The sequence below is a fragment of the Nycticebus coucang genome, chromosome 11, assembly GCF_027406575.1.
Source record: "Nycticebus coucang isolate mNycCou1 chromosome 11, mNycCou1.pri, whole genome shotgun sequence".
Classification (NCBI taxonomy): Eukaryota; Metazoa; Chordata; class Mammalia; order Primates; family Lorisidae; genus Nycticebus; species Nycticebus coucang.
The window spans coordinates 73,433,056-73,457,224 of NC_069790.1; the positions used below are offsets into that span (position 1 = coordinate 73,433,056).

Genomic DNA, 24,169 nt, shown 5'->3' on the forward strand with positions numbered 1-24,169 from the left:
TTTTTAGGGCCAAACCCTAAGCTTTTTCACAGGACAAAAGAGAAGCATAAACATTTATTTTAACTGGCTTTTGCACAAAACACTTACCAAATCTTCAAATCCACAGTGGGTTGAACATTCTGAAGACTAGACTGGACCATGTTTGTAAAGCAGCTCATAAATTCAGGTGGGCATGACTGTAGGGAAATAGAGAACCTGGGAGCACGCCCAGCTGCTGGCCTGTAGCAAACGGATGCAGGGGTTTGGGGGGAACAGCCTCGTGGTGCAGGTGTGAGTCCTGTCCTGTGACAGCTGTCATGACTCGTTCATCAGAGCACTGATATGAAATGTATTCAACATGGACACAAATCTATTCCTCACCCCACTGCATCCCCTAAGAATGGGGGAAAGCAGCAGCGGTGTGGGGAATTTTCATTCCCATGGGGAAAGACAGCTGTGCAATGGGTAGAGGTTGTGAGGCCTTCAGACTGTAACTGTGCCTGCCGCTGAGAAGTCCTGGCCATGCAGATCTGGTTGTCGTGTTGACAGGCCACGCTAAGTACGAAGGCTTGGGTCTGTGGCCATGCCTGAGGACACACAAGCCTGCTAGTCACGAGGAGCAACTATGCCAAGTAGGATCTACAGACGTGGGACCTGAAAGAAACTATCATGCCTGAAAGAAAGCCATCTGTGAGCAAGGGATCATTTTATAAGCATTTAAAATAAAACCTAGAGCAGTGGTTTTCAACCTTCCTAATGCCGTGACCCTTTAACAACAGTTCCTCATGTTGTGGTGACCCCTCAACCATAAAATGATTTTCGTTGCTACTTCATAACTGTAATTTTGCTACTGTTATGAACCGTAATGTAAACATCTGATATGCAGGATGTATTTTCATTGGTCATGTCCCCCAGGTTGAGAACTGCTGACCTAGAGGAAGGCCCCGTAGTGTCCTCAAGCTAATGGTAATCACTGCCTTCAAATGCTGTGTGTTAAATCAGAAGAAAAAGAGACCTATTGTCCGTGTTTGTAGGTTAAACAGCAAAACTAAAATATTTATTACTGTTCTTTGTTCCTCTGAGAAAGAAAAAAGCCTTGCTAATGAGCACTAAACTGAGTACTTCTAGTGAGACTTGGGAAACCTGATGTATTGCCCTTCATCACAGTCCCTGGTTCGGAGAATTATAGCAACAGTAGCAGTAACTGCTTTTCCCCGTGGTGTACTCCTCAATTCCTGGCCTGGCAGCCACCTAAACAGCAGATGCATTTCAGGGGACAGGCAGAACTGGGAATGTCTTTACGCAGAGGGTGGACCGCTGAGGAATTATTTAAAAGAGCAAAAATCTGGAGAAGGTTTGACTGAGATTTTTGTTTTTCAAGTTAGTCAACTGGCCCAATAAAGCCAATTCTGAGTTTAGCTTTGTTTTGTTTTGTTTTCTCTGTACCCTCCAGCTTTTCAAAGCAAAGGGAAAATAAAACTTCTAAAGCATTACCAGAGTTTAATAAAGTGCAGCAGCTAGTTTCTTAACTTTTTGATCACTCGTTATGTGCAGGGAAGAAAGTTAAATGCTTCACATGAGTCCCTTCATTCATTCCCCCCTTCAGAGCTCTTGCGTGGTGGCCAATTAACATCTGATTATTTGGGCATAAAATCTTTCTTAAGGGTGACAGTTTATGAGCCAGGAAGCAAGTGCCCCCCAAACTTTATGGCAATCTGCAGCCCGTTCAAAACATTTATTTCTCTAGAAAGGAGGAAGCCACCTGAAAAGATTGGAAGAACATCCTTCCGACCTCCCATTTTTTTACTTTTCAAGTACATGCTCAGTTTGAGGGCAAGGGATAGAATGTGAGGATAATATTTTCCACGCATTACATAAATATATATATAAAAGGGAAAAAGTTTAAAATGTGACTTTTCTTTCTTTCTCACTGCTTCTCTAGATTTTGATTGGAGCCGTCATTGCCATGGGCTCAGCTGATAGAGACGGCCGCCTACACCCAGGAGACGAGCTCGTCTACGTGGATGGGATTCCAGTGGCTGGCAAGACCCACCGCTACGTCATTGACCTTATGCACCACGCAGCCCGCAATGGGCAGGTGAACCTCACTGTGAGAAGAAAGGTGCTATGTGGAGGTGTGTACCAAGAGGCTGCAGCCAGATTTGGGGGTCAGTTGGTGAGATGCTTTTGTGAAACGTGGTAAGGGTACTTGAAACAACATTTTAAATCAGTTTCTATATTATCTGAAGAAAGAAACAACCTAGTTTTCTCAAAGTAACTGCAATGTTGAAAGTCTAGATTTTCATCCCTCTAGTACAAAAATCCAAACAGTCTTTGAGGCTTATCGTTTAAATGTGGTCATAAAAAATTTGTAGCAAAGCCTGGGGCTAACTTAAGGTATGTCTGATCTTTGCTCTTTGGTAGATTCCAGTTCTAAGAAGAACATCATAGCAGGGGGAAATATGCCTTTTGAAAATGTTCCTTATTGTGTTTATTAACCAAGAAGCACAGCATTTTGATGTCATGATAAAGCAAGCAGGATAGAAATTTGGCTTTCATTGTAGAGCCTGATAAAAGGTAACCATAACTGTTACTGTGATGTAGGAAAATACAGCTGTACCTCACTCTGAGAAAACATAATTCATAGAGCTCCAACCTTATGAAACAGATAGATTAGAAGTAATTATTCCCTTTACAACCATTTTCTCAGCTTCATAAAAGAATCCGCTGAAGACATACTTTTCAAAGTCAGCCCTCATATTCGTAATATGATTCAATTTATCTCTCTTCACCATATCAACCACCCACCCCAAAAAGAGAGTTATATTTCTAAAGGAGTTTGCTGTTAGAAGCACTATCCTATTTTTATAATACGAGCATCAAGTAATGTTGGGGTCATAGATCTTTCCTCAGAACCACCCAGCATTTGTTCTGTGAACCACAGGGGCAGCAGCCCCAGCAGGATCCTACTGTGACCTTCTGCCCCAGCGGCCTGCTGGCCTCTCTGCTCAGCCCCTCGATAGCCCTCATACAGACCTGGGAGGGCCCTGAGTAACATGAGCTCCCTCTTGCTACAGATGAGGAAACTGAGGCCCAGAGGTTTGGTAGCTTGTCCAGTGGCCTCCATGAGTCAATGACAGGGCAGAGATGGACTCTTCTCTGGGGCTAGTGCTTATTTCTTTATGCCACTTTCAGCCCTTTCCCCCATGCTACCACCCCCCACCATCCCAGTATATTAGGCCAACCTTTTGCCTATGTCACTCCCCGATATAAGGAGTCTTCTGTATAGGCTGTTACGATATTTGTATCCAAAAAGGACCACCAGCTAATGACAGGCTGTGAATGACTAGAGAGGATAAGGTTTATTAGTAAGACTAAAAATCCTTTTCCTTTTGAGTCCCTTAGAAATTAGACTTTGCGCAAGGGCAGTCATTTAAAAGGGCAAGTCAGAAGAACTGTCAGCTCTCACCAGCGGAGACTACTATATATCTCATATCGTATGGAGGTTTCACTAAGAGGTGCCATTCGTCTTGAGAAATTCATGGCATGTCACTTGACCCCAAGAAGTAAAACATCTTGAATTATGCCTTATCCTTGGGTGAGGTTCCAGGAGGAAGACGGTGCTTTCTTTGTGAACATTTAACTGTCTCTCTCCCTGCAGAGTGATTTTTAATAAAAAGTTTTCTGTGCTATATGTTCTGTAACCTAAAGAGAAATTAAAAAGATACCTGATTTACAAGGAAGTATTCTGCAAAGTGCAAAACCAACGTAATTTCATGCTCCCCTTGCCACTAGCTTATCATTGCAAATTAAATTTTGTTCTAATCAACCCAAGCTGTTGGAGTGTATGCCAAATGCGGCAAGAAACGTATTCTTGCAATTTGTGAATCACGTGACTTTGGTAAAGATGCTCTTTGCTGCAGTTCTTACCAGTTATACTCGGTTAGGCTTTTGAGTGCATTTCAAGTTCATTTAATTTTTGAAAATATTCTGCTATAGACTGTTCATTCACGCTGGGAGAGTTTCCAGGTTAATTCAGCCTACTCTTCCTTGAGACTTTCATCAGTATTGAAAATGATGAAGTTCAGCAAAGGATACTTTGATAGCAAAGTAAATGCCTTGAAACGAATGGAAAAGATTTTTTTTAAAAAGTGAAAAGATGACCTTTCTTCATAGCTGCCATTTCTTCAAAGTGAGAAGGAATGACCACTAAAGTGTGTAAACAATGGAGATGCTGCTTCAAGAACTGTTGTTGTTGTTGTCATTATGATGATGATGATGGTGATGACAAGGACGACAAAGGCAATGGGAGGTGCAGTAAGGCAGTGGGAGGATGAGACGGTTCACAAGCTGCCGAGAAGTGAGAAATCAGCTTGGGAAGAGACAGAGGAGCAGACAGAAGGACAGTATTGCCACCTCTTTGCACAAAGGAGCAGTATTATGGAGAAGGGGCCCTTTGGCCCTATCCTTGCCTCAGCTTGTACAAGTGACCTGCCCCACCTTAGAAGGCAGAGGGGACTGGCTTCCCTCTTGATGCTTCAGTTAAAGAACATATTCATCATAGGAGATAAAGACAAGTTAGTTACGCTGGGCAAAAAATTAAGATAAAACAACACCTTGCCCCAAATATTAAATTATTTTGTAAAACATACACAGCAAAGACAGAAAGGTACAATTTTCAACTGGACAATAGCAAGCTAGCTCCTCAAAAGTGAGAAGTGGTGAGTAAGGGAAAAAACTATCCAGTAGCATCTCCAGTTTAATTTACCAGAAAATTGTAACATAGATCTGGCACCTTTAACTAGTTTTGAGAGATGATGTCTTATCCGGGCCACCATCTCTGACTTTCCCCCCAAGGATATTAAAAGTGTGGCTTTAATTAATATACTCAAAGCATAAATATTTATATATTCAGTAGCTTAGCTTTGAGATATGCAACCTAATGACACATTATTTTGAATGCACACCATTCATCTGAGAAGAGGGTGTCTCTGAGGAATTTCCTAAAGTATAATTCTAGAATTGATGTGAAAGAAAGTTTTATGACTTAATCAAAACATGTTAGAGTCAGTCTTCAAGCTATCAATATCTTTTCTTTATCACCTAAGGCAAAGTCTAATTCCTGGCCTAATGCTGAGAAAGGGAAGGTTTTCTTGGCAACTGGGTGAAAAGTTTAGCCTGTGTTTGGGGTGCTAGTGCCTTCCCTGCTCCTGATTATTACACTTTTGGCCAATTCTAAATGCATTCCCTTGTTCTTTGTCTATGAGTATGACATGCATTTAAATAAGTTGTGTGCCTTGATGAGTATAAACCAAGAGTGTCTGCACAAATGCCTACAGGCAGCCTGGCCCCTGACCACAGCCTGTGGGCTACCTCCTGCCTCATGAGGTACCAGAGGGACCTCATGCGCATGCATCTGGATACCCCAGGCCACATGTCCAAGCTCCATCCACATGTATACCCCATCACCTCAGCCATGCCTCAGGGCAAAATATGCCCATCTTCTGGAGACAGTCATGAGAAAAGACCCTGGCATACCTGGGAAGCAGGCAAGGGCTATGTGGTCATAGAATCCTACACTCATGGTATATAGTATGTGGCTTAGAAGGGGAAGCAAAGTCTCCAATTGAACAAGTCCCTTTGGGCCTGTGTCTTCCTCCCTCTATGAAGAGATAAGTCAATAATGGGAATAAATCAGGTATTTGCAAGAGGCACTGGAGAGAACTCAGGACTGTGGTGACCTGCAAACCACATCCCAACTCCCCAGCTCCAGCCAATTAGTGCCAAATAGTTCAAGAGAAACTGGAAATCAGCATTTCTGTAAGATCTCTCTATGTATAAACGTTGGGAATTAATTTTAACAATTATTAAATAAAGTACAAGCCAGCACTGTGCAAACCAGGAACAGCCCGGGCCAGTAGTTAACTGTTCTGATCTAGGCCATCTCACCTGGCAGGTATTGCCAACAACTCTGCCTTCCCAATGGGAGACCCACTCCCAGTCAGCAGAGCAGGGACTTCCAGTATGACTCGGGGGATGAAATGGAAGCGTAACCTAAAAATTAATTATTTGACTTAAACACAACTAAGTGATAAATTCTGCACATCCATTTATATGTGAGCCAGAAGAATGAATCAGAGATCCTGGAAGTTGGCATGTTTAAGAGAAAAAATTATACATGGTATTATTTAGTCACTTTATGACATTTCACTATATTATTCTAAAACAGCACTGTTAATGTCCTGCCCAGGAAGAGTTTTTGGAAGGAAGACATTCTCATTTAGGTCCAGAGCCAAATGATGTGGAGTTAGTCCCTCAAAGCTAACCATGCTACCAACTGTCAAGTGTTCCAGACCCAGAGCAACTCCCAAAACAATGTAGAAGTCTTCTTAACTTCCTGATTTTATATATGCTCATTTTGCTAAAGATAAAGAACTTTATTCTGAAAGAAAAGTCAAAAGTATGGGAAAGTCCTTTTTAAAGAATAAAAGAAAAAGAAAAAGAAAGAAAAGTCAAAAGGCAATCTCAAAGTAGTCTACTGATGTATTTGGTTCTTTCACTTGCCCCAGGACCACTCACATTAACTTAGTCAATGATTTTCTTTCTCTCTCTGGAACCAATGGCAAAGCCACTCCCAGCCATTTACTGCAAAGACAGATAATTTTTCTTTGTTGCTGATTTACTGACAACCACAGCTCTCAACCCCCTAAAATATGACAGCCAGAAAATGAGATCTCTCTTGTCATTGCCTGTGACATTTAGTTACTGACTTGGTCCAATAACTCAGGGAGATTTTCAATTTAATGTACCAGCGTAATAATTGTTTGTTTTTCTTCTTCCTATCTCTAATCACTTTATTTCCAACTTGTACAAGGACTGATAAAGGACATGTGCTTCACCAAGACAATAACAGCTTGTCTTTGGATGATGTTGTCTAGCAGGGAGGATACATTTTATAGGCAGAAGTTTTAAATTCTGACTGAAAAGAAGGAAAAGGTTTGACATTGACATTCTGTTCTTGGATGACCTCAGTACATTTCTTACAGATAAAAAGAATCTTTTTCTTTTATTAAAATCTGATTAATTAGATCTTAATGAAAAATGAAACTTACCAAATAATAGTAATAAATAGGAACCCGAGTCTCATTCATTCCATGATTTCAAACAAGAAATGAATACATTTTTGTAAGACCATTTCCTAAACCTGAGTATGTGAATAAAGGCAGCACTTCCATTAGGTATCAGGGTAACAAAACATCTCTTACAGTCTCTGTTCTTTCTCTCTGACTTTTTCATTTCAAAATGGAATTGTACCATAAAAGGTTAAAAGACCTCTTTGGAGCTTCTGCTAATTATTTTTAACATGCCCTATGAGACAGCTTCCAGAGTTCCCTATAGGAGACTATAGGCAGAGACGCAGGAAAGAATTATTAATGGTGATTACTTTCCATCTTATTATTCCTCTGTTCCACAAACATCTCTTGAATACACTAAGCAAATTGTAAGATGGAAATGAAATCATCTCTTTCTAATTAACATATTCTAGGTGCCTGCTCCAGGTCTTTTCATCAGAGTGCTAATACCTAGGTATTAAATTAAAATGACCAAATCTTTTCTGGATGACAGATCAACTTTTATTTCAAAACCTGGTTTCTCTTGGCTGCCAACTTTCTATCACTTCTCCATGTAAGCAAGCTTGCTTTCTCATGAAAAGATTCGTTTGACTTATCTGGTTGATAATAGAGTATATTTTATAGTACTATGGATCAAAATGAACAAGACCTCCAACACCTCCTTAGAAACGAAAACTTCGTAATTCCTTCACCTGACATTATTAGCGAACTACTTTTTTTCAATGAAAAACCTTAGTTCATTTATTTAGCCCTTTAAACTACTTCATTAAGATATGGTTGACCTACAACAAGCTACACAAACTCCTTTGAAGAAGTATATTTTCCACATACCTGAAGTGTATTAACACTTCTAGGGTAGCAGAATATCATAAAATAAAACTATCACTCTCTAGAAGAATTTATGATGGGCCACTTTACATAGACATTTCTTGGGCCATGTCTTGGGCCTCTTTTTAAGTAGAGTTTTTTTTAAAGTGTAGCCCCAAAACCTGATTCACATTGCTGTGCCCAATCTTCTCTCGACCTTTTGAAAAACCTTTCCCCAGGTGGGCTCCAAAGATATGTATTTTCTACAAATTCTTTAAATGAGTCCTATGAGCCATGCAGTTTAGGATCCTATCTGCTTGTTTTGTGATCATCTTCATTAAATAATTATTATACAGCTAAGAAGCTTCATATCTAAAACTTGGCATTGTCTGGGAGTTCGCAATCTTAGCAACAAGAACATATGCCTAAGGAGCAGCACAGAGGAGGCCGATGAGGGGTTTCACCTGTGTCTGCTGTGAGGGGTTTCACCTGTGTCTGCTGTGAAGGCTTAAACTGGGCCAAGACCTGAGAGCTCCACCCCTAGGTGTGTGGCCCTTTAAATGCTCTGCATATCTAAGGGAAAGAGCAGCCAGTCAACAGGGCTTGCAGCCATGCCAGTGTCTAGGATGGAGCCCAGTACATAGGAATCCTTCAGGAAGACCCTGTCTGATTAACTGAGTGGCTGTGTGCGGCTATCTGTATTCTAGGGGAGCCCTGCCCAGAGAATGGGAGGAGCCCAGGCTCTGTGTCAACCCACCACAGCTCTCCACGCAGTGACTACGCAACCTACACCAACAGCAACCACGCCGCCCCCAGCAGCAATGCCTCTCCTCCGGAAGGCTTCGCCTCCCACAGCCTGCAGACCAGCGACGTGGTCATTCACCGCAAAGAGAACGAAGGCTTTGGCTTTGTCATCATCAGCTCCCTCAACAGGCCTGAGTCTGGATCCACTATAAGTAAGTGTCTGACTTGCCTGTGTTTGAATAGGGGCCTTGTTTTTGTGTATCCTGGTGGTAGGGATACCAGACAAGTAAATCAGAGAGCTGTTACAGACACACCATGCAGCCTGAAAGTCACAGGCTGTGGGCAAAAATAAGGCATCTTTAACACTGAGGAGTCAAATGTGGCTGGTCTGTGGCTCAAGAAGAATGTGAGAACACAGCTAATCCCCCTCCCCAACCCTGTAAAAGCTCTTCACTCATGTGTAGATTGGGATGAAAATAAAACAGAGCCAAGTAATAGTATTGCTATGAAAGGAAGGGTGCTGCCTTTAATGGGCTAGTTGGGGAATGCTTCCCTAAGGAAGTGACTTTGATTGAGAACTGGTCAATAGGCTGAAACCAGACGCGCAAAAGGTCTGGGGAAAATCATTCCACCAAAGAGGTAAAGTGGGAAGGAGGTCACATTCCAGAAATATGCAGAAGCCAGGTGCAGCCAGAGTGGCACAAGAACAAGGCAGAGCTAGGCAGGAGCCGGACACGGGGCTCCACCGCCCTCGCCAAGCAGTCTCAGTTGTAGGCTAAGTCCATGGGAACCACTGGAGGATGTTAAGCAGTGGGCTGAAATCAGACTTACATTTTTAAAAGATGAGTCCAGCTGCTTGTGGAAATTGAAATCAGCAGGGAGGAGGGGGCCGTGAGAGGGGAAGCACAGGATACAGTCAGGTGGCCGTTGAAACAGCCCCGTGGATCCAGAGACATGGTGCCTTCCCCGGGGTGGGAGAGTGGACAAGGGGAGGGCAGACGGATGCAACTTCTGAGGCCGCCCCAACCCTCAGCTTTTGTGAGTCTCTACAGCAGGCGGTCAGAGGCCATATTTCTCTTCCAGTAGACCATCTTCACTGACTCCCAGGCTTCCTTGGTTGTTTTTCTTTCCGCAACACTATATGTGAACTCATTCAGAAGCCTGCAGGCAGCAGGGCAAAAAAGGCAGGAGGAACACTTGTGCGTTTTTCACGCTGAAGTGATTTGGCCCAGAATGTTGTGAATAGAAACACCAGAATGAAGGAACATTCAGAGAAAAATAAAGAATTGCATCCATCTTGTAGTCCTGAACTCTTATAAACTGTGTTAGTTTTCAGCACGTGGAGATGGGGAAGGATGAGTATCAAACAATACTCAGGAAACAAAATTATTGAGAATAAATAAGAACTTTATAAGATACAGTTAATGTTATGAAAAAACCACCAGAACTATATGGAGAGAATTTCCCTGTTTAGCTTTTGCCTTGAAAAATTCAAGAGTGAAAACTTTAGAAGCATTAAACCTTGGCAAATATGTGCAGAAGCCAAATGAAATACATCTGAAAGTACAATTTCATTTCTCTCTTTCTTCATGATAAGGAGAAGAAATAAATCCAATCTTTAAGCATAGACTAAAAGTAGAATTCTGTCAGTACGACAGATTCACCAAGATTAAAAGGGCACAAGACTAAAGATTTTCATGAATTATGTAAACAGCCTTCCAATAATTTACACTTGGGGAAAATGTTCACAGAGGGGTTTTGCAGCTATTCCAAATTCAGATTTACTGGGGCAGAATACCTAAAGGAATGGAATAGAAATAAAGTGTACTGCCACAGTGAAAGTGTTAAGCATGTATTCAAAGTTTCAACTTCATTTGAAGTGTGACAGCTTTATTTCTAAATGTATAGGGAATGTGTATGTGGTGTGTACAACATGTATGCACTTACTGTGTGAAATAACCACAATCACTTTTTCTATTGCAACTACATCTACGCATAAGTAGATCTGGAAAAGAACAAGTGCAAATGTTTATAATTAATCTGTGAATTTTTCTTCCTACCAAGTGACATCAGACTGACCTCAAAAGAACAATTACTTGACATCACCCTGGAGAGTAGAAATATATCCTAGAGTTCATGATGCTTCTTAACTCCTATAACATTTTTTTCACGTATTTGTTTTGTTTTGTTTTTCAATGTAGGGAGTTTGAAATGCAGGTTGCCCCATGCTTTGTGGCAAAAGCAGTGATTATACTGATGGCACATTGCATTTATAGTCTATAATTTCCAACATGCTCCTAAAAGCTTCCTGGAGCTGATGCTCCTTTATACTTAACATCTGTAATAATTTGAACTCTTTTTTTTTTTTTTTTTTTGAGGCAGAGTCTCCCTCTGTTACCCTGAGCTTGAGTGCCATGGAATCACTTCTAACAGCAACCTCAAACACCTGAGGTCAAGTGATCCTCTTGCCTCAACCTCTCAGAGACTGGGACTACAGGCACCCACCACAACGCCCAGCTAGTTTTTCTATTTTTAGTAGAGATGGGGTTTCTCTTTGCTCAGGCTGGTCTGGAACACCTGAGCTCAGGTAGTCCACCCTCCATGGCCTCCCAGAGTGGTAGGATTATAGGCATGAACCACTGCACCCAGCCCTTGAACTCTAATTTTGAAGAGTAATACTAAGTGCCTCATGAATGATAAAGAGCTCTCTTTGGGCCGCATATCCATGGTCAAAAATATCAAGGGTGTTTGGGCTCAGTGAGACTAAGAGAGGGTCATGTTGTCAGGTGCTCAGGAATCACCATCATTACCAGGGCTTGTGTCATTTTTCTCTTCATCTCCCACCTGAGCCCAAGGATCATTATTCCCTGAACCCTTTTCTTGGTGAACAAAGTGCTGTTTTGCATTCGACAGTAGCACCATTACATTTACATGAGAGTGGTGTGAGTGCCATAGTCATATTGCCTGGATTTGAAACATGGCTTTATCTTGTACTAACCACACACCCTTAAGGAAGCTGAGTAAACTCTTCGGGCCTCAGTTTCCTTGATTTAAAGAAAAGATCATTTTTAATGCTTAGTTCATGGGGTTGCAAACAGAGTTAAATGAATTGAGGCATGGAAGTGCTTAGAACAGCACTGGTCTGAGTAAGGAAGCACTAAATGTGTCATTGCCACTATCTAGATCACCATGCCTACTAGGAATGATCTTTCTGTTCCACCAGCTCACAGAGCTCATCCTGGCTCTCAGTATGGTTCACTATTAGTCAGAGCCAGCCACACTCCCAGGGCAGCTAAATCTGGGAGCAGACGAGCATATCTCTATGGGCAGCTCCCCTTCCCCTTCCTCTCCTCATATGCTGACCTTCTGGGACACAGTATTTCCCACTACTCCACCACCTGCAGCTGGGATCAGTGGTGTGGACAGTTAGAGAAATAGTAGCCAAGCCAGACCAGCTCAGAGTGCCTTTGCCAAGGCTTCAAGCTGGAATGGCAGGTTCGTCACTCGGGAATTCACACACTAATAAACTAGAAAGATGAAGGAAAACATCAAAATTTATACTTGAAACCAAGCCTTTTAGAATCTCCCTGCAAACACTATGACATTAGTGAGTGTTATCAGAGAAGAGGAGAGAGAGGAACAACCCAGATGCGAGCTTCCCTCCCTGGGGATGGAGATACCCTCTGTGGTTTCTTCAGTAATGGCCAACAACCTTATCAAGGATTGGGGTTGTTCTGCTAATTGGGAAATTGGGAAACAGGATTCCTAGCTTATTTTTTGCCTGGTATTTAGTAGTGTTTTTTAACAAAGCCTCACATACACAACATGTTTTTGTTTTCAAAATATTATTTGCCCCAAAACAAAAAGGAACTATATCAAAGTAATAAAAGGACAAACTGCTTCCTTCCAAGGCCAGTGACTCAGAAGGCCAACAATTGACTGTGGATAGACAGGTCTTACAAGGCTCCTGACTGTAGCGTAGGGGAATCATTCTTGATTTAAAGTGAGAATAATCCAGTATCCTGAGCATTTTTTCTCATTATCCAAAATATTAGGTATTTCTTTCAGACCTTAAAATTGACCCCAAGGGAAAGCAAAGTGGTTTTCAGACCAGAGCTTAGAGTAACAATGAACTGTAGTAGGCAGTTGCCTTTCAAATTCCTAAAATTGTTTGAACAAAGATTGACATAGGAAGATGCTCATTGCCATGAACATTGCCATGATTGATAAACATAGAAAATGAGAAATAATGCCAAAACCAGAAACTCTACAATATTTGGGAAGTTCAAGGCATTTCCTACCATTGACAAACTGTTGTCACTCCCTCTCAGTCTGTGAGAAGACTTGGGCAGCCTCCTGTTACCAAATGGATCAGATGCTTACTCTACAAATTGCCCCAGGAGCTTGGCACAGTGGGATTGGTAGGCTGGTCCTTGGGTCTCCCACACTCAGGGCTGGAGTCCTGACAGCAGGCTTTACTGCAGAGATGTTAACCTGTCCTGATAGGAGCTTTCTACTTCCTCTCCAAACCTGCTTTCCCACCGTAGGTTCCCAAAAAGGGCTTTGGTACAAGTGATGAAAGGAAAGAGACCCTAGTTTCTGACTTTCTGATACTTTGTCAGGAAGGTAATGTTGGACTATATGGGGTAGATGTACATGGCAACTTGGATGTCAGTGTTGGAGGCTGACAGCCTGTTGAAAGATTTCTAAACTTAGACACAGGCCCTTAACAAGCTGTGAGTTAGAGCACACTCAGGATGGCAGCCACGGTACCAGCCTAAACAGTCAACAGTGGAGGAAGAAACGTTTCAACTCTTCCTTCTTTCCTTCCTGTTCTCCCAGTGGTGCTGATTGAAGGTCTCTGTTTCCATGTGTTCCTACCCCCACATGGGTTGGAGATTGACCTGGTCATCCTGACTTTCCCTAAGGTCACTGCCATCTGATGTTCAGGGGAGCAGTTTGTTATCCTTGATAAAATGTCCTGAGGACACTGCCCATAGACTGTGGAATTTAAAAGTTATTCTCAGGATTCAAAAACTCAGCTGGCAGGGGCACAGGAAGACTAAGTGACTTGCTCCAGGGACACTGGAGTTGTTGGATGAACTGGCATGAGGCTGGGGGGTCACTGTCCAATATTCTTTCCATTTAGTTCACATTTATGACATTTTTAATCATGGTCCCTAAAGAGGATGAAATTAAACTGAACTAGCAGTGGAGTGAGTATTTTTCTCACCCAAACTCACCTCCCCAGCCACACAGGCACTAAATCATCACTGACCTTAGGGAAAGCACAGAGTACAACAAAAAGCCAAGATCTGGTCAGAGATGAGATTAAGAAGGAAATTGCCAAATTTCTGGAACAAAATGACAATGAAGACACAAATTATCAGAACCTCTGGGATACCACAAAGGCAGTCCTAAGAGGGAAATTTATTGCACTGCAAGCCTTTCTCAAGAGAACGGAAAGAGAGGAAGGCAGCAACTTAATGGGACATCTCAAGCAACTGGAAAAGGAAGAACATTCCAACCCCAAACCCAGTAGAAGAAAAGAAATAACCAAAATTAGAGCAGAATTAAATGAAATTGAAAACAAAAGAATTATACAACAGATCAATCAAAAAGTTGATTTTTTGAAAAGGTCAATAAAATAAATAAACCTTTGGCTAACCTAACCAGGAAAAACAGATTAAAATCTCTAATCTCATCAATCAGAAACAACAAAGATGAAATAACAACAGACTCCTCATAAATTCAAAAAATCCTTAATGAATATTACAAGAAACTTTATTCTCAGAAATATGAAAATCTGAAGGAAATTGACCAATACTTGGAAGCATGTCACCTTCTAAGACTTAGCCAGAATCAGATGGAAATGTTGAACAGGCCCATATCAAGTTCTGAAATAGCATCAACCATACAAAATCTCCCTAAAAAGAAAAACCCAGGACAAGATGGCTTCACGTCAGAATTCTACCAAACCTTTAAAGAGGAATTAGTACCTATACTACTCAACCTGTTCCAAAATGTAGAAAAAGAAGGAAGACTACCCAACACGTTCTATGAAGCAAACATCACCCTGATCCCCAAACCAGGAAAAGACCCAACAAGAAAAGAAAATTATAGACCAATATCACTAATGAATATAGATGCAAAAATATTCAACAAGATCCTAACAAACAGAATCCAGCAACACATCAAACAAATTATACATCATGACCAAGTCAGTTTTATCCCAGGGTCTCGAGGCTGGTTCAATATATGTAAATCTATAAGTATAATTCAGCACATAAACAAATTAAAAACCAAAGACCATATGATTCTCTCAATTGATGCAGAAAAAGCTTTTGATAATATCCAGCATCCCTTCATGATCAGAACACTTAAGAAAATTGGTATAGAAGGGACATTTCTTAAACTGATAGAGGTCATCTACAGCAAACCCACAGCCAATATCGTATTGAATGGAGTTAAATTGAAATCATTTCCACTTAGATCAGGAACCAGACAAGGCTGCCCATTGTCTCCACTGCTCTTTACCATTGTGATGGAAGTTTTAGCTGTCGGAATTAGGGAAGAAAAGGCAATCAAGGGTATCCATATAGGGTGAGAAGAGATCAAACTTTCGCTCTTCGCAGATGATATGAATGTGTATCTGGAAAACACCAGGAATTCTACTACAAAACTCTTAGAAGTGATCAAGGAATACAGCAGCGTCTCAGGTTACAAAATCAACATTCATAAATCAGTAGCCTTTATATATACCAACAATAGTCAAGCTCAAAAAACAGTTAAGGACTCTATTCCATTCACAGTAGTGCCAAAGAAGATGAAATATTTGGGTGTTTATCTAACAAAGGACGTGAAAGATCTCTATAAAGAGAACCATGAAACTCTAAGAAAAGAAATAGCTGAAAGTGTTAACAAATGGAAAACCATACCATGCTCATGGCTGGGAAGAATCAACATTGTTAAAATGTCCATACTACCCAAAGCAATATACAATTTTAATGCAATCCCTATTAAAGCTCCATTGTCATACTTCATTTTATATGGAATCAGAAAAAAACCTCGAATAGCCAAGACATTACTCAGAAATAAAAACAAAGCAGGAGGAATCACGCTACCAGACCTCAGACTATACTATAAATCGATAGTGATCAAAACAGCATGGTACTGGCACAAAAACAGAGAAGTACATGTCTGGAACAGAATAGAGAACCAAGAGATGAATCCAGCTACTTACCATTATTTGATCTTTGACAAGCCAATTAAAAACATTCAGTGGGGAAATGATTCCCTATTTAACAAATGGTGCTGGCAACTGGTGAAGACTGAACCTGGCTGGCAACCTGTAGAAGACTGAACCTGGACCCACACCTTTCACCATTAACTAAGATAGACTCTCACTGGATTAAAGATTTAAGACATGAAACTATAAAAATACTAGAAGAGACACTATTGGGACTTGATCAAACTAAAAAGCTTCTGCACAGCCAAGAACACATTAAGTAAAGCAAGCAAACAGCCTTCAGAATGGGAGAAGATATTTGCAGGTTATGTCTCCGACAAAGGTTTAATAACCAGAATCCACAGAGAACTCAAACGCATTAGCAAGAAAAGAACAAGGGATCCCATCGCAGGCTGGGCAAGGGACTTGAAGAGAAACTTCTCTGAAGAAGACAGATGCACGGACTTCAGACATATGAAAAAATGCTCATCATCTTTAATCATCAGAGAAATGCAAATCAAAACTACTTTGAGATATCATCTAACTCCAGTGAGACTAGCCTATATCACAAAATCCCAAGACCAGAGATGTTGGCGTGGATGTTTGCATTTGCATTCCCACCAGCAGGAATGCAAATTAATACATTCCTTTTGGAAAGATGTTTGGAGAACACTTAGAGATCTAAAAATAGATCTTGCCATTCAATCCTGTAATCCCCCTACTGGGCATATACCCAGAAGACCAAAAATCACACCATAACAAAGATATTTGTATCAGAATATTCATTGCAGTCCTATTCATAATTGCTAAGTCATGGAAAAAGCCCAAGTGCCCATTGATCCACGAATGGATTAATAAATTGTGGTATATGTACACCATGGAATATTATGCAGCCTTAAAGAAAGATGGAGACTTTACCTCTTTCATGTTTACATGGATGGAGCTGGAACATATTCTTCTTAGTAAAGTATCTCAAGAATGGAAGAAAAAGTACCCAATGTACTCACCCTTATTATGAAACTAATGTAGGACCTTCACATGAAAGCTATAACCCAGTTACAACCTAAGAATAGGGAGAAAGGGGAAAGGGAGGGGAGGGAGGGGGGAGAGAGGGGGAAGGAGGGGGATTAATGGGATCACACCTGTGGTGCATCTTACAAGGGTATATGTGAAACCTAGTAAATGTGGAATGTAAAGGTCTTAGCAAAATAAGAGAATGCTACAAAAGCTATGTTAACTAATGTGATGAAAATGTGTCAAACGATCTATGAACCAATGTATGGTGCCCCACGATCATACTAATGTACACAGCTATGGTTTAATAAAAATAAATAAATAAATAAATAAAAAACTAGAAGAGAGCGCAGGGGAAAACCCTTGAAGAAATCGGTCTGGGAGAGTATTTTATGAGGAGGACCTCCCGGGCAATTGAAACAGATTCAAAAATACACTACTGGGACCTGATCAAACTATAAAGCTTCTGCACAGCCAAGAACACATTAAGTAAAGCAAGCAAATAGCCCTCAGAATGGGAGAAGATATTTGCAGGTTATGTCTCCAACAAAGGTTTAATAACCAGAATCCAAAAAGAACTCAAACATATAAGCAAGAAAAGAACAAGTGATCCCATCGCAGGCTGGGCAAGGGACTTGAAGAGAAACTTCTCTGAAGAAGACAGGTGCAAGGCCTACAGACATGAAAAAATGCTCATCATCTTTAATCATCAGAGAAATGCAAATCAAAACTACTTTGAGATATCATCCAACTCCAGTAAGATTAGCCCATATCACAAAATCCCAAGACCAGAGATGTTGGCGTGGATGTGGAGAAAAGGGAACACTTCTACACTGCTGGTGGGAATGCAAATTAATACATTCCTTTTGGAAAGATATATGGAGAACACTTAGAGATCTAAAAATAGATCTGCCATTCAATCCTATAATTCTTCTACTAGGCATATACTCAGAAGACAAAAAAATCACATCATAACAAAGATATTTGTACCAGAATGTTTATTGCAGCCCAATTCATAATTGCTAAGTCAAGGAAAAAGCCCAAGTGCCCATCGATCCACAAATGGATTAATAAATTGTGGTATATGTACACCATAGAATATTATGCAGCCTTAAAGAAAGATGGAGAATTTACCTCTTTCATGTTTATATGGATGGAGCTAGAACATATTCTTCTTAGTAAAGTATCTCAAGAATGGAAGAAAAAGTATCCCATGTACTCTGCCATACTATGAAACTAATTTATGGCTTTCACATGAAAGCTACAACCCAGTTATAACCTAAGAATAGGGGGAGGGGGGAAAGGGAGGGGCGGGAAGAGGGAGGTGGGCGGAGGGAGGGTGATTGGTGGGATTACACCTGCGGTGCACCTTACAAGGGTATATGTGAAACTTAGTAAATGTAGAGTGTAGATGTCTTAACACAGTAACTAAGAAAATGCCAGGAAGGCTATGTTAACCAGTGTGATGAAAATGTGTGAAATGGTCTATAAAACCAGTGTATGGTGCCCCATGATCACATTAATGTACACAGCTATGATTTAAGAATAATAATAAAATGAAAAAAAAAAAAGCTGAGATCTCTACTCTCTTGCCCCGACACCAGGAAATGTGAACTAAATGGACAAAATATTGGACAGTGACCCCAAGCCTCACACCAGTTTACCCACCAACTCCAAAGTCCCTGGAGCAAGTCACTTGGTCTTCCTGTGCTCCTGCCTCAGCTAAAATATAAGGGGAAATGGTCTGTACAGCCTCTTCCAGCTCTAAGTTACACCGTGCCATAAACCAGTGTGAAAAATAAGGTACTAGATGAGTTTTGTTGGCGTGTGAATAGTCATGAGTGAGTTTGAGGCCCAAACCACATTTTTCATTAGCTCAAGCTCTCATTTTAACTCTTGTTGCTTTCTTCTTTGATTGTGCATTGAAAGTGGCTCCCAACACGGTGAATTCTTTTGTTCTCTCAACCTCTGTCACCAAATGATCTGAAACAAGCACTTGAATACACTAAACCAGCTAGCTCCCCTTTCGAGGTGATTTGAGGCAGTGTTTTCCTCCCTCTTTCACTTCATAGCACTTGTATTACCAGATGACAATAGCTATGGAACACATTGAGATAAAACGAGGCTGCTGAAAGCAAGATTCCCCACTCCCCAGCAAGCTGCACCCAATCTTCCTCAGCTGTCTTGGCGAACCTGGAACCTCTAGAACACACTCTTTTTAATGACACCATGGTTACAAGCTTCTAAGCAAGGAATAAGCACCTCATCCTGTTTTATTGGTTTGGGCTGTGGTGGTGAGTTTTCTTCAAAATTCAATATTGAGGTTTATTCACTGATCACCTTAAAACACAGATAATAGATGCAACTGATGCTGTTACCAGTGCCGTGGCCTTCTCTTCATCGTTGTAAACTTTGGCCAATCAATTTTGCATCTCCAAAGTCTTTGCATTGCTAGAAAGTTCCTGAAAGCATCGCTATGCAGTTAAACATAGGCATTAGAAAGCAAGTCTCATTCATTTCTCTGTTTCTCCTTGGTTTACAAAAGCAAGTCAGGGTTCTTAATCAGCTTTGCAACATGTAATATTTCCTTATTCCTTACATGAATCTGTGCTTTGGATTCCTTCAGTAACACAATACTTTCACTCTGGGCTCTGATTGTGCTGAGAGCAGCTCACTTAGGAGGCCTGATGGTATCACCCACACTGTTGATGTGAGACTTTCAATAACAGAAGAAATAGGGGGATGGGGAGCCTATGTAAAATACCAATTCCCCATCCCACTCCCTGCAAATATTGAGCTTCTAATTATAGGTCATTGTCATTATCACAGGATAAGTAATTATCTTCATAATTTGGGGAAAAACTTGTATGTACTAAAAAGATGACCTGGCGTTCATCATCTACACTGATGTGCATATGTTTTAAATCAAATAAGTCTTTTCACATTTATTAGTGTAACTTTCCATTTCATGAGGTAGCCTAGGGTAGGAGAGGAGGGCTAAGGATGCAAAGTGCACCAAGACAGGCAGCACTTTCCACGTACGATGCAGTCTTCCTGTGACAAGTCCTGGATCATAGCACGCCCCATGAAAACATCTACTACTGGATAAAGTTCATCATGCCTCTCTCACACTCGAGACCCTGTGTGATCTGGACACAGTGGCTTTTCACCAATAGCTCTTCCCAGGTTCCATTCCATCAAACCTGGGTTAGTCTTATGTTTTGCCTGCCGCCACTTGGAGTGGCTCCTCTTTAAAATCGTAATTTTTACCAAGGTTTCTCCAAGGCACTGTGATCAGAGTCTTACATTATTAAATCATAACTGTGTACATTCAGGCATTTATGGGGTACAAGGTGCTGGTAAAAAAAATTGTTAAGGAAAAAAAAAGAATCTTACATTGTGTTTAATCTTCACAGCAACTTGATGCAGCAGAGACTCTTTCCCTAACAGTAAACATCTCACACAATCAGCCCCAAAATCTCATCTCTTAAATTTGCCCAACCCCTCCTCCACCTCCTTCAAGAGTTTTTCTGTAATTCCCATGTGGAGATTCTTGTCTGCAAACCCACTAATTGCTTACTGTTCCATGACTTCCCTTCTGTTATTATCTCTGTTATTAGCAACTAATATTGTCATTTTACTTTTGTGTGTTTATGTTTTGCTCTCCCTACCCCCACCAAAAAAAAAAAAAAGTTTCTTAAGGGGAAGGAACAATAGCATTTCTTTAAATCCTCTGCAGCTCCTGGCATGAGCTTTTCAAGGATTTTCATCTAATTTAGGCTGATGAGATTCTCCTGTAGTGATCAAGCACCGTCCTCATCAAGAGTAAAACTGTGACTGTGCTTGCCCTAACTCATTCTGCGTGTAACCTGGATGTTCATCCCTCAAAGGTAGGAAGACATGGGGAAGCGGCAGAAGATCACTGAGGGGAGGAACTGTGTGCAAGCCCATCCTCACTCAGCTTGAGAAGTCCCACAATAATGAAGTGAAACTGCAGCATGTCCCAAAATACAGATTTCCCACCAGTTGTTCTCAGCCTGGGTAAATGACCATAACCACCTCCGGACCTGGTGAAGTCCCAGATGAGAGAGTCTAAGAAGTCAGGGGCAGGGGAGCCGTCTAGACCCTCTGGGCAGCCCCTCTAGCCACATCCATCAGAGTTGCAAAGCCCTTGTTGTCTGAAGCATGGGGCAGTGGCCTCAGTGAGCTCTGATCCACCTCCTTCTGGCACCAGCTCCTCCTGGAATCGTACCCATCTGTGTGAGCACCGCCTCAGTGATAATTATATAGTCCTAAATAGGAGAATTTGGATGGCATCCCAAGCTCCTTAGAAAAAAGTATTACTTCCAATTATTTATTCATTTCACAATCGTTATTAACAAAGCAACCCATTTTGGTTCCAAGTGAACAACTTCTGAATCCCATTACTTCTTTACAGGATCGTACTCAGCTAAGACTAGGATGAATAGGACCTATTGATTCAATTCCATTTTTTCAATACTGAACATGACTAGTTTTGTTCCCAGTTTAAATTCTGGCTGTCTGGGTCCTACAGCCAGCAAGCAAACAAACAAACAAACCAAAATAGATTTTGCATCAAACTCTTGGGTACTCTGGTATCTGAACATCAAAGCATTCATTAACTAAAATGACAAATGTGAACATTTCACTTTCCTGGCACTAACATATTTAAAGACCTTGAAATTGTAAGAGTCAGTCTGCAGAGAACACCATCATTTGTATTTATTTTCAAGAAGAGCAGTACAAGCCATCAGAAAAATCTGTGTGTCCACAGCATTTTTTTTAAATTCTGGACTGTTTTACTTATTGTTTGATGAAGCTTATAAATCACAACTTTCCCCCACTAGGGAATCATTTTTCAGGAAAGTGTTTTTATTCAAAGATTCTGCAGCAGCAGCAGAAGGTGGATGTCTTCTTACCGTTAGCTATTTGGTTGTCTTGAAAGCTAATAAATGGGCGATCAGTAGCTGTTTCCTCTGGGTTTATGTCCTGCGGCTCCTTCTTATGTACTAACTACTAGTACTGAGAGGCTGCAACTAAGAAGAAACCCCAGACCTCAGGTACAGAATGATCCTCTACCAGTGGAGTGTGCCTGCCCATCACTCTCCCATGGAGTTCAAACACTTTCGGAAACTGCAGCTCACTTTTGCAGAAGACACTTTTTCTTTGTATTCTATTCAAGGCCTCATGTTGGATAAAATTTTGTGTAATTTTCTTTTTCTTCTTTTTCCCAACAATCATCCACATAAGAAAGTATGTCAGGGCAGTCTTCTAATAAAGCTGATTCCATGTGCAGAATCATTTTAAAAGCAGGTTATTGCTAAATGGATATAGTATTGTTATTTATCGTCCTTGTTCAACTATGTTCAACTAAGTATATTTTTCTTATTTGGACTAAGATAAATAGCATTTCTTTTTGCTGCCCAACTTCCACCAAGGACTTAAGGAATGCTTCTACTGAAACTCCTTCCTGACATGGCAAATCTGATGAAAGTGCTTTTTATTTGTTCATTTGACCACCAATAAATTTGCAATTTGAGCTAGATTTGTTCCCAACCAAACTATTCTCAGTACTTGGTTGGAATCATTTCTAGAGATTAATCAGCCAGACTCACTAGTGGTGAGTCAGATCACTAGTCATTTCTAAGGCTTTTTACACTGCCAGAGAAAACTAAATAGTAGAGTGTGCCATCAGCATTTTTATTTTTCAGTCTGATTTCTCCCAGATCTCATTTCTCTATGCCAGGCAAGGATTTGCTCCACAAAAATGCTCAGATGTTGAGTACCTGATGAACCCATCTGCTTTCAAGAGCAAAGGGCCCAAAACTTACTGTTCTAAGGCTATTCATCATAAAGATGTATATTTATGGATTCATCATGAGGGGAAGGTCTTCCAGAAAGCAGAGAAGAGCACATATTATAAGATATTTTGCCCTATGGTTTTCTGGCACAGAGCTATTGATATTACTTGTGATAGAAGAAGGATATTTCAACTTAGAAATCTTCATTCAAGTGTTTACTAGGCTTGTTAGATGAACACCAAGATGAAAAATGGTTACATTCCTATGGCACTTGACAAAATTGAAATACAATAAAACCTGGTGCCAAATTAGCCACTGCTATTGATGCTGTTGGTGCTAAGTCATTCCCAGCTCCAGTCAACATGTATGACCACAAGCTTTAAAGAAGGCCTCCAGGTACCTGCATTCACATCCCAGCTGAATTTATACACAACCATATCCGTCACTCCTGTGAGAGGAAGGCAAGCTGTTACCCAGACGCACTTTCCAGATGTAAAATGAATACATTAGGCCCTCTCTGTTGCCTTTGTTGATGCCTTCCTTGAGGTTCTAGATTAGCACCATGCAGTAGAACTTTCCGTGCAATGATGAAAATATTCTATTCTGTATAATACTGTATCCACTAGTCACATGTGGCATGGAACATCTGAAATAAGGCCAGCATGACTGAGGAATTGAACTTTTAATTATCTTTAATCTCAGTTAATTTAAGTGGCCACATGTGGCTAGTAGCCACCACGTGGGACTGCGCAGCTCTGGAGTATTTTGTGGCCTTTAAATTACCTCCCTGCTTCTAGCCTCACTGCTATTCTACCACCATCATACTCTTTCTAAAACAAGTCTGATGATCTCACTTAACTCTCATAATCCACTAGTGGCTTCTCACTGGGCTATAAGATCAGTTCCAAGTCTTGGGCACAGCATTAAGGTCTACCATGACCTATCCTTCCTTCTTTATCCCAGCTCACTATCATCTGTGCTCATGGCACTCCCACACCTACAGTGTAGACCTTCCTAATCCACAGAACTGTGTCTTTGAAAATCATATCACCTGTGACTTTGAAGCCCCCACTACCACCATTCTTGAAACCCAGCAAAGTCCTGTTTATCTGATTGGGTAGCACAGCTAACTTCCCACAGCTTCTGCTCTCCCCGCCTGCCTCTTTCCTCCTTCTCATTTGATGTCCGGTTTTCTTTGCTTGCTTAGCTCTATTTCCATCCAAAACCTCTTCATCTCCCTCTGCTTCTTCACTTCCACTCCCCTCCCCCCATCATAAGCTTTAATTTCTATGTAGTAAAATTTACCCTTTTTAGTATGAAGCCTGAATTATGACAGGTGTGTTTAGTTCTGACTACTGCTGCAGTGAGTCCATCCCTTCACCCATTCCTAGCCCTAGTGACCTCTGATTTTCTGTTTTGTAGTTTTGCCTTTTCCTGTATAA

At 41.0% G+C, this 24,169-nt stretch overlaps 1 protein-coding gene across 6 annotated transcripts in view; it reads left to right on the plus strand.

Moving 5' to 3' along the window:
* MAGI2 (membrane associated guanylate kinase, WW and PDZ domain containing 2) overlaps positions 1-24,169 on the plus strand; it is a 1,522,816-nt gene that overhangs the window by 1,347,513 nt on the left and 151,134 nt on the right. For all 6 annotated transcript variants that reach the window (XM_053609528.1, XM_053609530.1, XM_053609531.1 and 3 more), the window contains 2 exons: positions 1,922-2,114; positions 8,627-8,875. In XM_053609528.1, coding sequence (XP_053465503.1) covers positions 1,922-2,114; positions 8,627-8,875 — 442 coding nt within the window. The remainder of the gene's footprint in view (positions 1-1,921; positions 2,115-8,626; positions 8,876-24,169) is intronic.